At 45.3% G+C, this 13,412-nt stretch overlaps 1 protein-coding gene across 1 annotated transcript in view; it reads left to right on the top strand.

Moving 5' to 3' along the window:
• mast1a (microtubule associated serine/threonine kinase 1a) overlaps positions 1 to 13,412 on the top strand; it is an 80,917-nt gene that overhangs the window by 37,063 nt on the left and 30,442 nt on the right. Inside the window, exons 8-15 of the mRNA XM_056280545.1 lie at positions 1,122 to 1,331; positions 1,694 to 1,795; positions 5,238 to 5,370; positions 6,678 to 6,745; positions 7,360 to 7,436; positions 7,599 to 7,807; positions 9,588 to 9,726; positions 12,411 to 12,543. Coding sequence (XP_056136520.1) covers positions 1,122 to 1,331; positions 1,694 to 1,795; positions 5,238 to 5,370; positions 6,678 to 6,745; positions 7,360 to 7,436; positions 7,599 to 7,807; positions 9,588 to 9,726; positions 12,411 to 12,543 — 1,071 coding nt within the window. The remainder of the gene's footprint in view (positions 1 to 1,121; positions 1,332 to 1,693; positions 1,796 to 5,237; positions 5,371 to 6,677; positions 6,746 to 7,359; positions 7,437 to 7,598; positions 7,808 to 9,587; positions 9,727 to 12,410; positions 12,544 to 13,412) is intronic.

The raw sequence follows: 13,412 nt of genomic DNA, 5'->3' as shown, positions 1-13,412 counted from the left end.
GTTAGCATAACCTACTGCCGTTCCCCTCAGCTGTAACAAGGACTGACAGCAGTGGAAGCAGTTGTGTTAAAAGTCGCCAGGCCAACACATGTTTATGGACAGAGCAAAACCCATTGACTCCATTTTTTTAATGATGTGACGTAACGCTTTCAATGCTGCAGAGTTAGCATGAGGGAAGCATTACAGTGGAGCGGCTCAGTGCCAATGAAATATGAGACCACTGGAATCATGAAGCCTCTTGGGTGTGTATGATCCGAATCAGACTAAACCAAGACACAAGTGAAAAGCAGCACGCACGCTGGGAAAAACTTAATCATCATCATGAGTTGGAGTATGTAATGCCAAACCAACCTCACATGATAGAGGTGACTGTTTCAAACTTAAGTGAAATTGGGTGTCTGGGTAGCGTAGCGGGCTACTCCGTTGCTTACCAACACGGGGATCGCGGTTCGAATCCTCGTGTTACCTTTGGCTTGGTCGGGCATCCCTACAGACACAATTGGCCGTGTCCACGGGTGAGAAGCCGGATGTGGATATGTGTCCTGGTCGATGCACTAGCGCCTCCTCTGGTCGGTCGGGGGACCTGTTTGGGGGGGAGGGGGAACTGGAGGGATAGCATGATCCTGCCACACGCTACGTCCCCCTGGCGAAACTCCTCACTGTCAGGTGAAAAGATGCGGCTGGTGACCCCACATGCATCAGAGGAGGCATGTGGTAGTCTGCAGCCCTCCCCGGATCGGCAGAGGGGGTGGAGCAGCGACCGGGATGGCTCGGAAAAATTGGCCAAATAAAACTGGGGAGAAAAACGGATGGAAAAAAATGAGTGAAATAGCACTATCCTGTTCCTTTCCTTCACACTCTACAAGGCCCGGCAGTATGTTAACATGAATTGCATTGAATTGAAGTTACTTAAAGTAAAAAAGGGGATTTTTGTTGGCCTTCGATAGGTTTTTTTCCTACCCAGCTCACACTGACAACAGTGTGTCATAGTACTCTAAAATGGTCTGCATACCATGAAGAGCGATTTGAGAGAATTTCACAACCTCATTGCCATCTTAAGGTCATGAAAAGCAATCCTACAGGTTGAATTACTCTAATTTATCAGCTGTTAACCCTTCCAGGCCACGGCTCAGATGGAGGAGAGACTTGCAGAGTTCATCCAGAACTACTCCCCAGAGAGTGTGCTGCCACTGGCCGATGGGGTCCTCAGCTTTATCCACCACCAGATAGCGGAGCTGTCCAGAGACTGCCTGGCCAAATCACGTGAGGGCCTCATCACCACGGTGTACTTCTTTGAGCTTCAGGAGAACCTGGAGAAGCTACTGCACGATGTGAGTTGTTACACATCCGTATGGATTTTCCCTCTCACACACACACACACACACACACACACACACACACACACACACACACACACACACACACACACACACACACACACACACACACACACAGTTATCTGTTCAGGTATCTTCACACCTGTCCTGATATATCAGCTATACTGGCTAACAGTGATTTCCTGTGAGAAGATTTAACAGGAACTCAACATTTTGGATGTTTCTTTTCCTCTCTCTCTCTCTCTCACTCTCTCTCTCTCTCCGTCTCTCTCTCTCTCCCTCTCTCTCTCTCTCTCTCTCTCTCTCTCTCTCTCTCTCTCTCTCTCTCTCTCCGTCTCTCTCTCTCTCTCTGTCAGGCCTATGAGCGTTCAGAGAGCTCGGAGCTCACTTTTGTGACTGAGCTGGTAAAAAAGCTTTTCATCATCATTTCTCGTCCAGCAAGACTCCTGGAGTGTTTGGTGAGTTGACTCCCACTGTGACAGTGGAGCTGGAGTTTCTGTAAAACAGTAAAGCAGATCTGGCCTTAATCAGGGAGCCTCGACACAGGGTTGTTGGATGCAAGTAAACATTATAAAAGAACTGAGTTCGGCGACTGCTAGTGCCCTTTTTCCAATCTGTATGGTCGTCCTTATCAGGCAGATGAAGACGGCCCTACAGAGCTCCCTCATGGGGGATTCACACCAATGGTGGTGAGAAGGTGTGTGTGTGTTTGTGTGTGTGTGTGTGTGTGTGGGCATGAGAGTAGGGGGGCCTGGCTTTTTCCACACAAAAATGAAGGGAGATAACATACAGCAGTAGGTGTAGGCTCCATACTGCTCACAAATAAGGCACAGGTCTGCTCAGTCAGGTCTCCCTGATAGAACATTTATGAGTCTTTTTAAAGAAATGTCTTCATCTTTTATTCTCTTTGCCTTTTTTTCTTCTTCTGCCTTGCTCCCTCAGTTGCCTATTTAAAATCTTCCTAAAAGGGAGACGTGTGGAGGCAGTGCACTGTTATGCATGGATTATTTTGTATGATAAACTGTAATCATTACAGATCTTTAAAAAAGAAATTCAGCAATCAATTCATAGAAACACAGAGGGATTAGCACCTTTAACGTGCTCTTTGCACTTCGGCTGCAGTGTTATTCAATCTGTCTGCAGGAAGTGATAGTAACCACTGTGGTAATAAGCTACAATTTTCATTTGCAAATAACAATGACCTTCTTTCCCCCCGAAACTTTTTAAACATGTCATGTAAGATATGGTTACTATGTAGCATATATGTACTATTACAAATACTTAATTTTGTAATAATGTGATATGATAACTATGTAGAGGATGTATTTTTCTTACTACTTCTACTTAATATTGGACTACTATTACATGATTACTGTGTAGCAATTGTACTCCTACTACGTCATGTAGTACTAATACAGTATATAAGTACTATGTAGCAAATTTACTAGGCCTGCTTTATGTGGTATTACTATGATTACCATGCAGTAAATGTTCTACTACTACTACTACTTCATGTTGTACTACTATAATATGATTACTGTGTAGAGGATGTACTTTTATTACTACTTCTACTATATAGGACTACTGTTATATGATTACTGTGTAGGAATTGTATTCCTACTACTTCATGTAGTACTAATACAGTATATAGGTACTATGTAGCAAATTTACTAGGCCTGCTTTATATGGTATTACTATGATTACTATATAGTAAATGTTCTACTACTGCTACATGTTGTGCTGCTATAATATGAATACTGTGTAGGGCTCTGCGATACTAGTTGATAACACTCAAATGTATCCACTAATTGTTGACTTTCTTGTAAGCTGTTTTGGATGAAAGTATCTCCTAGATGAATTTGTGCAAAGCTAAATGTACAATTAAGTGCAGATGCGTGTACGTGTACTTCACCTAAAATCAAGGTCATGTTTCGATCAAAGATTTGCCATTTCAATGCATCAGCTGAAAATAGTACACATCTCTCTTTGCTACAGCAAAATATAATGTGATTTGCGCCACCGTATTTTCCCACCCAAACAGGAAACTGTAAAATATTCATTCCACCCACACTGCTTGTCAGTCTTCCCAGCGGCACATCAAACCTGTTTGGAGAGAGAGCCGTGTCTGCATCATGCTGGTACATTCTGTATACTGTACAACTCCTCTCAGCACAGTTATAATAAGCCCCGCTTTATACTCAGAACGCTTGATGGCTCCCCATGTCTGTCACTGCCATTAGTCCCGCCCCCTTGTCCTGGCTCATCTTTCTGTTGCCACGGCAACCGTCAGAGGAGGTCGATGGGGTCAGGCAGGATATGGAGAGGACTTTACATCCCCCCGGCAGTTAGGTTAGAGAGAAGGAAGGGAGAGAGCAAGCAAATACACCGGTATGCACACGCGAGCGCACACACACACATACACGCACAGACATAGTGTTCTCCATGTCTTTAGAGTTCATTCAGCATTCAAGTCAGTTACAAGGTCTGATTTGGTGAAAATGTCACAGACACAGTCAGTAGGCTGATGGCCACAGGAATATTCTCCCAGAGCGGAGCAGGTTATCAGATAGCAAGGTTTATTCCTCTCCATCATCTCTAGTTCTTTTCTTTTTTTTATCCCCCCCCTTTTTTTATCCCCAATTGTACCCGTCCAGTTACCCCACTCTCCTGAGCCCCCCGCGGTCTCTGCTCCATTCCCTTTGCCAATCCGGGGAGGGCTGCAGACTACCACATGCCTCCTCCGACACATGTGGAGTCGCCAGCTGCTTCTTTTCACCTGACAGTGAGGAGTTTCACCAGGGGGACGTAGCGCATAGCTATTCCCCCCAGTTCCCCCTCACCCCCGAACAGGCCAGAGGAGGCGCTAGTGCAGTGACCAGGACACATGCCCACATCCGGCTTCCCACCTGCAGACACGGCCAATTGTGTCTGTAGGGACGCCGACCAAGCTGGAGGTAACATGGGGATTTGAACCGGCGATCCCCGTGTTAGTAGGCAACAGAATAGACCGCTACGCTACCCAAATGCCCCCATTATCTCTCTATTTCCTTAGTTTTTTTCCCCTATTTACCGTTCTGACACGCTTTCTCTCCCCTACCATCTACCTCTCCGTTTCCCTTTCCCAGACCACGGCTTTCTTTCTGTCTCTCCCTCTCTGCCACTCACAGCATCTGTCTCTCTCTCTCCATTCTTACTCTGGTCGAGTTAAATGGACACGAGAGAACAGAGGAGAACGGAAAGGGTGCTGGTTGCCCAAGGGTTTGTTTGCTAATCAAAAAGCTGCTCTCCTTCACCTCATCCAACAGGAATGAAAGTGAATCCCACCGGACAGCCTTAAAAGGCAGCTTTATTGGACGGTGGATGTTTCTAAGTGAGCAATTTGAAGTTGGGAGTGATTTAGCACTGAATGTGTTTGCCTGACGATGGAAAGCTACGGTCTTAATTTACGGTTACCAGAAATGCAAACTGTTGGAATAATTGTGACGATGTTATGGGATTGCACATGCCGTCCGATCCATCAACGGCCATGCATTTGTCCTGGTATCAGATATCAATAAAATACTTTTCACCACTAGTTTAAACCAACCAAGTCTTAATGGGATGCAGAGCACATTTCACTTTTTGTAATGTTAAGAGTTCATCCAAGTCAAAGACCTTTGCTTGAACTGTCTGAAGTAACTCCTCTCCTTGTAACCTCTCCCTGACCGCTGGAGCAAGAGAAAAAGGTCATATTCTCCTAGTGATCCAAGTGCATCCAAGATACTTTATATTATAGCTAGTTTGTCACACTTCATGTAATCCACTCGCCGGGGCCCCGTTGTGCTCCAGTGCTTTTAAGCTGCAAGTAACGACAGAATGGCCCGTGTGTCTCATTCTGTTTTATCCTCCCTCCTGTACCAGGAATTTAATCCTGAGGAGTTCTACCACCTCCTGGAGGCAGCAGAGGACCATGCCAAGGAGGGGCAACTAATGAAGACGGACATCCCGCGATACATCATCAGTCAACTGGGACTGACCAGAGACCCACTGGAGGGTGAGAGAGAACGAATGCAAGAAAGAAAGAGCTAGATCATTCATTTGTTGCAGCATCGACAATAATTAGATAACGCATGCATTAGGTTTTAACTTGCCTTATGAGACCTACAGAGTAAAGGGTTCTTTGCCTAACATTGGTAGCCTGTAGACATGACTGAATGATGATTGAATTTACAGATTGAGACAAACTGAGTTGCACGGTATTGCATTTAAAAACATTATATCTGCTGATCAACTGAAGTGGATGCTCAACTGGTGGACGTTAACTAGGCTTGCAGACTGTGGAATGGATGAGTCATTTACTGGCTGGCTGTGTAGTCGCATCGCCATCTCTCATAAATTATCCCGGCTAATGCTCCGTCCCCAAACTCACGGCTCTAATTCACATCTGCTCAGCCCATCCCGGTCTAATCCTTCAAGAGCTGTTCATTAGCTGATGGAAAATGACCCGGAATGACTATTCGCAAGAAGCTGCTGCAAGTTTTCTTCCTGCGTTTTGGAGAAGAAAGTGGCCCTGCTGATTTCACTACTTATATCTCTGCATGACATGTGGCTCTTTGAATATTGATCTCAAACTCTCTTTGTACCCACACTGTCATTTACAAATACACATTGCGGGCATGCACATGTGCACACACACAGACACACACTCACAGGCAGATTTGTACACATACACCGTGACAGTCTCATCAGGTCCCTTGGGTCCTTAGAGAGACTGTTTGCAAGGCGAAATGAACTGTAGTTTTCACATCAGTCTATATGTAAAGTGTGAAGTAAAGCCAGTAGGAGTCATTAGTTTAGCGCTCTCTACTCTTTTTCCAGAGTTACATCCAAATTGTGTTACGTTCATAGTCGGGGGAAAGGTAAATTAACCTTTCTTTTTTTTTTTTAGTATTGGTTCTGGTTAATGCTTCATTGTTTTTTCGTTGCTTGAAAGAAACACATCAGCATTTTCATGCAGATGTCATATCCAAGAGAGCACGAGTGCTGAAAATAGGCTGCCAACACTTCTCAAGGAGAGTGAGAAATACAAACCGACAGGGAGGGCTGAAGAAGATGTGGAAAATTAATGAGCAGAGGCTATTTTAACTCCCTTGCTTTTCGCTTTCTGTGATGTTACACGTTTGTCCTTTCGTCCGTTTTTAAAATTGAACCGCTGTTTGTCGTGGCGTTTTTGAGCGACTGCAAATTCAGCTTTATCTGCTGAGAGCGCCGGGGAAAGCACGGTGCTTCGGCCTGATAAACGTGTCTTTTGTTTTCATTCTGACAGTGCGCTTGCTTGTTAACCATTCTGATTCCCCGCAGACATTGTGAGTCTTGACAGCTATGACAGCGAGGGACCACACACACCAGAGACCGATGACTCTGCAGAGGTAACTAAAATCCCCACAGTCATACACACACACACACACACACACACACACACAATATTGCACAAACATACTCACAACCGCCAAAATTAACCAATAATTCTTAACAGTTGTGCGTCCAGGTGGCATGGCGGTCTTTTCCGTTGCCTTCCAACACGGGGAACGCCGGTGTGAATCCCCGTGTTACCTCCGGCTTGGTCGGGTGTCCCTACAGACACAATTGGCCGTGTCTGCGGGTGGGAAGCCAGATGTGGGTATGTGTCCTAGTTGCTGCACTAGCGCCTCCTCTGGTTGGTTGGGGTGCCTGTTAAGGGGGGAGCGGGAACTGGGGGGAATAGCGTCATCCCCCCTGGTGAAACTCCTTGCTGTCAGGTGAAAAGAAGCGGCTGGAGACTCCACATGTATCGGAGGAGGCATGTGGTAGTCTGCAGCCCTTCCCGGATTAGCAGACGGGGTGGAGCAGCGACCGGGAGGGCTCGGAAGAGTGGGGTAATTGGCCAAGTACAACTGGGGAGAAAAGGGAAAAATCCACAAAAAGAAAATTCTTAACAGTGGAGCAAATCACAACACTTAAGTCATTTCTATTTTGATTTCAAAGCTGGTTCTGTCATTTATAGGGGAAAGGAAAAGCCATCAAGCCACCAAGTGAGGGAGACTTCCAGACCATCAAACTGATTAGCAATGGTGCATATGGGTAAGTAGTGGCCTGACACCTAAGTAAGCTCAGTATCTGCTCAGGCATGATTTATGAAATCCTTGTCTAAAAGTAGATTGCAGATCATCTGAGTAAAGGGCTTTTCTCTTTTATCTTTCACTCCTCTCCCTTGTTCCTGTTTCACTTTCCTCCTTCCTCCAGCGCTGTTTACCTGGTGCGCCACAGGGAGACGCGTCAGCGGTTTGCCATGAAGAAAATCAACAAGCAGAACCTGATCCTGAGGAACCAGATCCAGCAGGCCTTCGTAGAAAGGGACATCCTCACCTTCGCAGAAAACCCCTTTGTCGTCTCCATGTTCTGCTCCTTCGAGACCCGGCGGCACCTCTGCATGGTCATGGAATACGTTGAGGGTAAATGAGTCAGCTTTTGTTGGCTATTTTGAATGACCGACCTCTGTTTGGTTGGCGTCCTGGTAGCAGGATGTGGGTCAACGGCTTAAAGTTTACAGAAGTGGGTTTGTGGCCAGAGGATCGCCACTTTTAAACACAGGCTGGTTTGGAAGAATAAGGAGGTGAAAGGGAATGACGGATGATAGCTCTCCTCTCTCAACAAATACCATATCGGTGGCTGCATAGGACCTTTAGAACGTTATTAAACCCCTCACCTGTTTGCCATGGCATTTGTAGGCAAATATCACGCGGTTGGCTAGCTGGCAGATGTGAATATTTGCAACTGTGTGAATGTGAAGCAGGCCATCAAGTTACCCTTGATACAAAGATATTAGATTGAACATGCGTTGAGGATTTGTCATGGCTTACTCTCTCATTACAGTTTGGGGTTCTGTCCTGTGTGGCTCATATATGTGAGGAAAAACAGCATTTAAAAACAGCAAAACCTTACTACCTTTACTCCTGTGCTCATGAGCCGTTTCCGAGAACTTCTCTGTTATACCCATGATCATTCCCAGGGATTTTTTTTTCGGACCCCCCCCCCTTTTTTCTCCCCAATTGTGTCCGGCCAATTACCCCATTCTTCCGAGCTGTCCCAGTTGCTGCTCCACACCCTCTGCCGATCTGACGAGAGCTGCAGACTACCACATGCCTCCTCCGATACATGTGCATGTGGAGTCGCCAGTCGCTTCTTTTCACCTGACAGTGAGGAGTTTCGCCAGGGGGACATAGCACGTGGGAGGATCACGCTATTCCTCACAGTTCCCCCCCCCGAATGGCTGCTCCGACTGACCAGAGGAGGCGCTAGTGCAGCGATCAGGACACATATCCACATCCAGCTTCCCAACCACAAACACGGCCGATTGTGTCTGTGGGGGCGCCCGACCAAGCCGGAGCTAACACGGGGATTCGAACCAGCGGTCCCCGTGTTGGTAGGCAATGGAATAGACCGCCACGCCACCCAGACACCTGCGCCCAGGGATATTTTTGAGCATCTGGTGGTGCTCTGACCCAAAACCCCCTGCACTGTCTGTTGTCGATGCTTCTAACATTGATATCAAACTTCCAACTTACTCAAGTGCTTTACGCTAATGTGGCCTATTCTGGATAAGACTGTCAGCTAAATGGCTGGCCAAACTATGCAGTACATGTAAAATATTCTTCTTGCTGTTGTTTGGCTCCCCCTAACATATGCAACAATAGCAAATAAATGGAGGCAATATGTTCGACATGGAGAAAGTGTTTGACCCTCACAGCTGTGTTTGACCCTCACAGGGGCATATACAGAACAAATCACTTTTACAAAGACAATCAGCCTAAAAGGGTAAATGGCTTGAGTCAAAGTTCCTCCTCTGGTCCCGCAGTCATAAATGGTGACACACAGTCACACTGCTGTGCAAGCTTTTTATATTCCCTATCAGTTGTATTCAATTTCCTGGCGCTTGGCTCAGTGCAGTCGAATGGCTCTGATCTGTTGTGATTCCTTTGTTGATTATTGTACCCACACAAACGTACATAGGCTGACATTTTTTTAACAATGAAGTGGCATGGGGTATTGGATGCAAGTGTGAATCACATAGATATAATTTTGTAATACCTCGTGCTTTCGGTGTTGCAGTCCATCCTTTGTGTTACCATTGATCAAATGATGACTCAAAGAAAGATCCTGTCTACTTCCCTCCAACACAATTAGCTTCGTCTATTCATACTTTTTCAATAACCGGCTCATCTCTTATCTCAGGAGGTGACTGTGCCACTCTGTTGAAGAACATCGGAGCTCTACCTGTGGAGCTGGCAAGGATGTACTTTGCAGAGACTGTCCTTGCCTTGGAGTACCTGCACAATTATGGCATTGTCCACAGAGACCTCAAACCTGACAAGTTAGTATTTGATTTCTTTCTAGTGGCCTGGAAGACATAGTGGCTACTAGGGCATTCATGACTGTCGAATTTTAGTAGTTGTCAGCTACTCCCAAAAAGTAATCAAGTACTCGATTTATCATGGGAGATATAGCACATTTCCCCCCCCACTAACAATGACCAATTCTCATCAAAAAGGTCTCAAATTACAACCAGTAAAGGGTTGACTAATATAGATGGAACCAACCTGGGGGTATATGAAATAGCAGAGTCCTTGATTGGCTTTAAGACGCTGTTTACAAATAAGCCACAGTCTTATTGGACTAAACCCCAGCAAGCTTGTCTGAGCTGGGGACTGCACTAACAACGCAACTGCTTTCTTGCAGGTGTAACCGTGTTCTGGTGACTTTCAGCCAAGTGCATCCATGGTTGTTTTGGTGTTATTTTAAATTGAGTGTTCAATACATTATATACCCAGCAAACAAAAGAACGTCCCCAGCATGTCCCCTAAAGGTCCTCTCGAAAATCCGGTAAATGTCATTGTGTAGGGTGGGACATCCCGGGGACGTCTGGAGGACTTTCCCCTAATGTCATGGGGCTGTCTAGAGGACTTTTCCCTAACATCCCTGTAATGTCCTTGGGATGTTCCCTGAACTTCGCGCAATAATGTCCCCGGGACGTCACAGGGATGTCTAGAGGACTTTTCCCCTAAGGTCACTGTGATGTCCTCGGGATGTCCCATGATAACGTCCCCGTGACATAATGAAAACCCTACACTGACATTTATCGGACATTCAGAGAGGAGCTTTAGGGGACATGCTGGGGACAATTTTTGTTTGCTAGGACGTTTGCAGTTGCTCATCTGGATAGGACTTTCCTCAGAAAAACTAATGGGTGCATAGCATCCCTGCAAATGTGAACGTTTCATGTTGGCGACACCATTTAATTTACAAAATGTAGGACAAAAAGGACCAGACGAATACCCAGCAAACAAAAAAATGTCCCCAGCATGTCCCCTAAAGGTCCTCTTTGAACATCCGGTAAATGTCATTGTGTGGTGTTTTTATTACATCATGGGGACGTTATTGTGGGACATTCCATCATGGGGACGTTATTGCAAGATAACATCCCCGTGATGTCCCAGGGATGTCTGGAGGACTTTCCCCTAATGTCCCTGTAAGGTCCTCGGGACATTCCCTGGATGTCGAGCAATAACATCCCCAGGTCGACACAGGGACATCTAGGGGACTTTTCCCCTAAAGTCCAAGTGATGTCCTCGGGATGTTACAGGGATGTGCTGTGATAACGTCCCCATGATGTAATGGAAACCCTACACAATTACATTTATTGGACGTTTGGAGAGGACCTTTAGGGGACGTGCTGGGGATGTTTTTTGTTTGCATTCCCGTGACGTCCCAGGGACATCTGGTAGACTTTCCCCTAATGACCCTGTAATGTCTCTGGAACGTTACAGGGACGTCTCGCAATAACGTCCCCAGGACGTCACGGGACGTCTAGAGGACTTTCCTCTAACGTCCCTGTAATCTCCTCGGGACGTTCCCTAAATGTCACGCAATAACGTCCCTGGGATGTCACGGGGACATCTAGAGCACTTTCACCTAATGTCCCTGTGATGTCCTCGGGACATTACAGGGACGTCCCATCCGCGATAACGGCCCCATGACGTAATGAAAACCGTACACAATGACATTTATCGGACATTCGGAGAGGACCTTTAGGGAACGTGCTGGGGACTTTTTTTGTTTGTTGGGTATTTGTCTGGTACTTTTTGTCCAACATTTTGTAAATTAAATGGTGTCGCCATCAAGAAGCGTTCACAGTTTTTGAAGTAATGTGGCGGAAAAACATAGATTAGCAGATTAGCATCTAATGACTAATTTGACATAAAAAGTTACAGGTTAAATGATGGAATATGTATTACTTTTTGATTGAGGATAACGGTATAAAATGTGGCTGCACTGCCAGCTGCAGTTTGTTTCCCACAATATAAGAAATGTTACGAGAGGTGAATGAGTCTCGCTGAACACAATTTAACTTACGTAAATGGTTAGCATAGGTATTAAACATTGATGAGTGTGTATTTAAAAGTGATTAAAGTAAAATTAAAGGCTTTCAGGGGGGACACAACATGTTCCATTCGTATTTTCAACAGCTGCTTCACTAAAGTCACCAGTTAACATGGTCACTTGTTAAACCGGAACACAGGGCTAGGGGGAGTCTTTCTTTCTCTAAATACCTTAAATCCTGCTTATTTAACATGGCGTAATGTAGAAATGGATTGTTCCAACAAATCTATGTTGGAACCACAGCACCCCCAGCTGCATATCTGCTGTAGATTCATTGACACTGCTTTATTACGGCACAGTGCTAAAACCATAGATAAACGATTAGTCTACAACTATGTACAGTGTCGACTAGTGGTTTTGATAGTCAGCTATTCTGTGAAACACCTAGTGGCTACCATGAACAGGAATTTGTGTTAAATTAGTCAAATAAGTTCCCTAATTACATAAGTAACACCTATAAGCAGAGTTTTGTATACAAGGCAATATCACAGATAAATGAGAATTCAACTGTTATTAGGACTACTCATTCCATGGACATCTTGTTTATGTGGGACAGAGTTTAAAGCTTCTTTTCAACTGTGAAAGCAAATATGCCATCTCTTGTCTTTTTCCACCTAGTCTGCTGATCACCTCCATGGGCCACATCAAGCTGACAGACTTTGGCCTGTCTAAGATGGGCCTAATGAGCCTCACCACCAATCTGTATGAGGGACACATAGAGAAGGATGCCAGGGAGTTCCTGGATAAACAGGTACACAAACTGTAGCAAGGTGGCCCTTCTATGTGGCATCTGCATGGTCTCCGTGTGCTCATATAGGTTTTTCTCTGGGTACTCCACTTTCCACCCACATCCAAATGAAATGCATTCCAGGTGAATTTGTGACTCTCTCTGATTATGTGTTTTGGCATTATGATGGACTCATGGCATATCCATGGCATATGCAGGGTGGGTCATGAGGGGGCTGGAATTGAGGACCCAAATGCAGATGAGGTAACAAGTAAAACAAAACGTTCAATGGCAGTAAACACGAGGGTATCTGTAAAAACACATTGACACATGACGGTACGCTCTGACAACAAACAAACTAAACAACCGAACTTAAATACATTGAAACTTAACTGAAAAATCAATAGCTTTGGGGCAATAGGTAACCGAGGAAATTGGACAAGACTCAGGACCGGGATGGTGTCAGAGCAGGGCCAACACATGAAATACAGGAAACAGGGCTGAAGTGTCCGTAACCGGGGGTGGCCATGATAGGGTGTCTTCCTTCCTTCTGCCAAGTGCACATGCTATAGGTCTCATAGGACCCTGAATTTAATGAAACAGATATAGACAACCAATAGTTAACTGTAGTCTAATGCTAAGGTAGCTGCTTGGACAATTTCCTGACTGGAAAATTAGAATTTGTCTCATGTTACTATACATTTCTAACTCTGTGTTAGAAAATTACCTCAGAACTTGAGGATCTAATGTGACCAAATCATTCCTCCCAATGGAAAAGAAACTGGTGACAATCATACTGGCTAATAAATGTACTTGGTAGGGATGTCTTATACTTATTTATCTATGCTGAACTACCCATAGCCGAACATAAATCTGTGTTATAAACACCAGCC

The sequence above is a fragment of the Lampris incognitus genome, chromosome 5 (assembly GCF_029633865.1).
Source record: "Lampris incognitus isolate fLamInc1 chromosome 5, fLamInc1.hap2, whole genome shotgun sequence".
NCBI lineage: Eukaryota > Metazoa > Chordata > Actinopteri > Lampriformes > Lampridae > Lampris > Lampris incognitus.
Note: the sequence above shows the minus strand (reverse complement) of the source record. Positions and strands in the feature narration are given on the sequence as shown.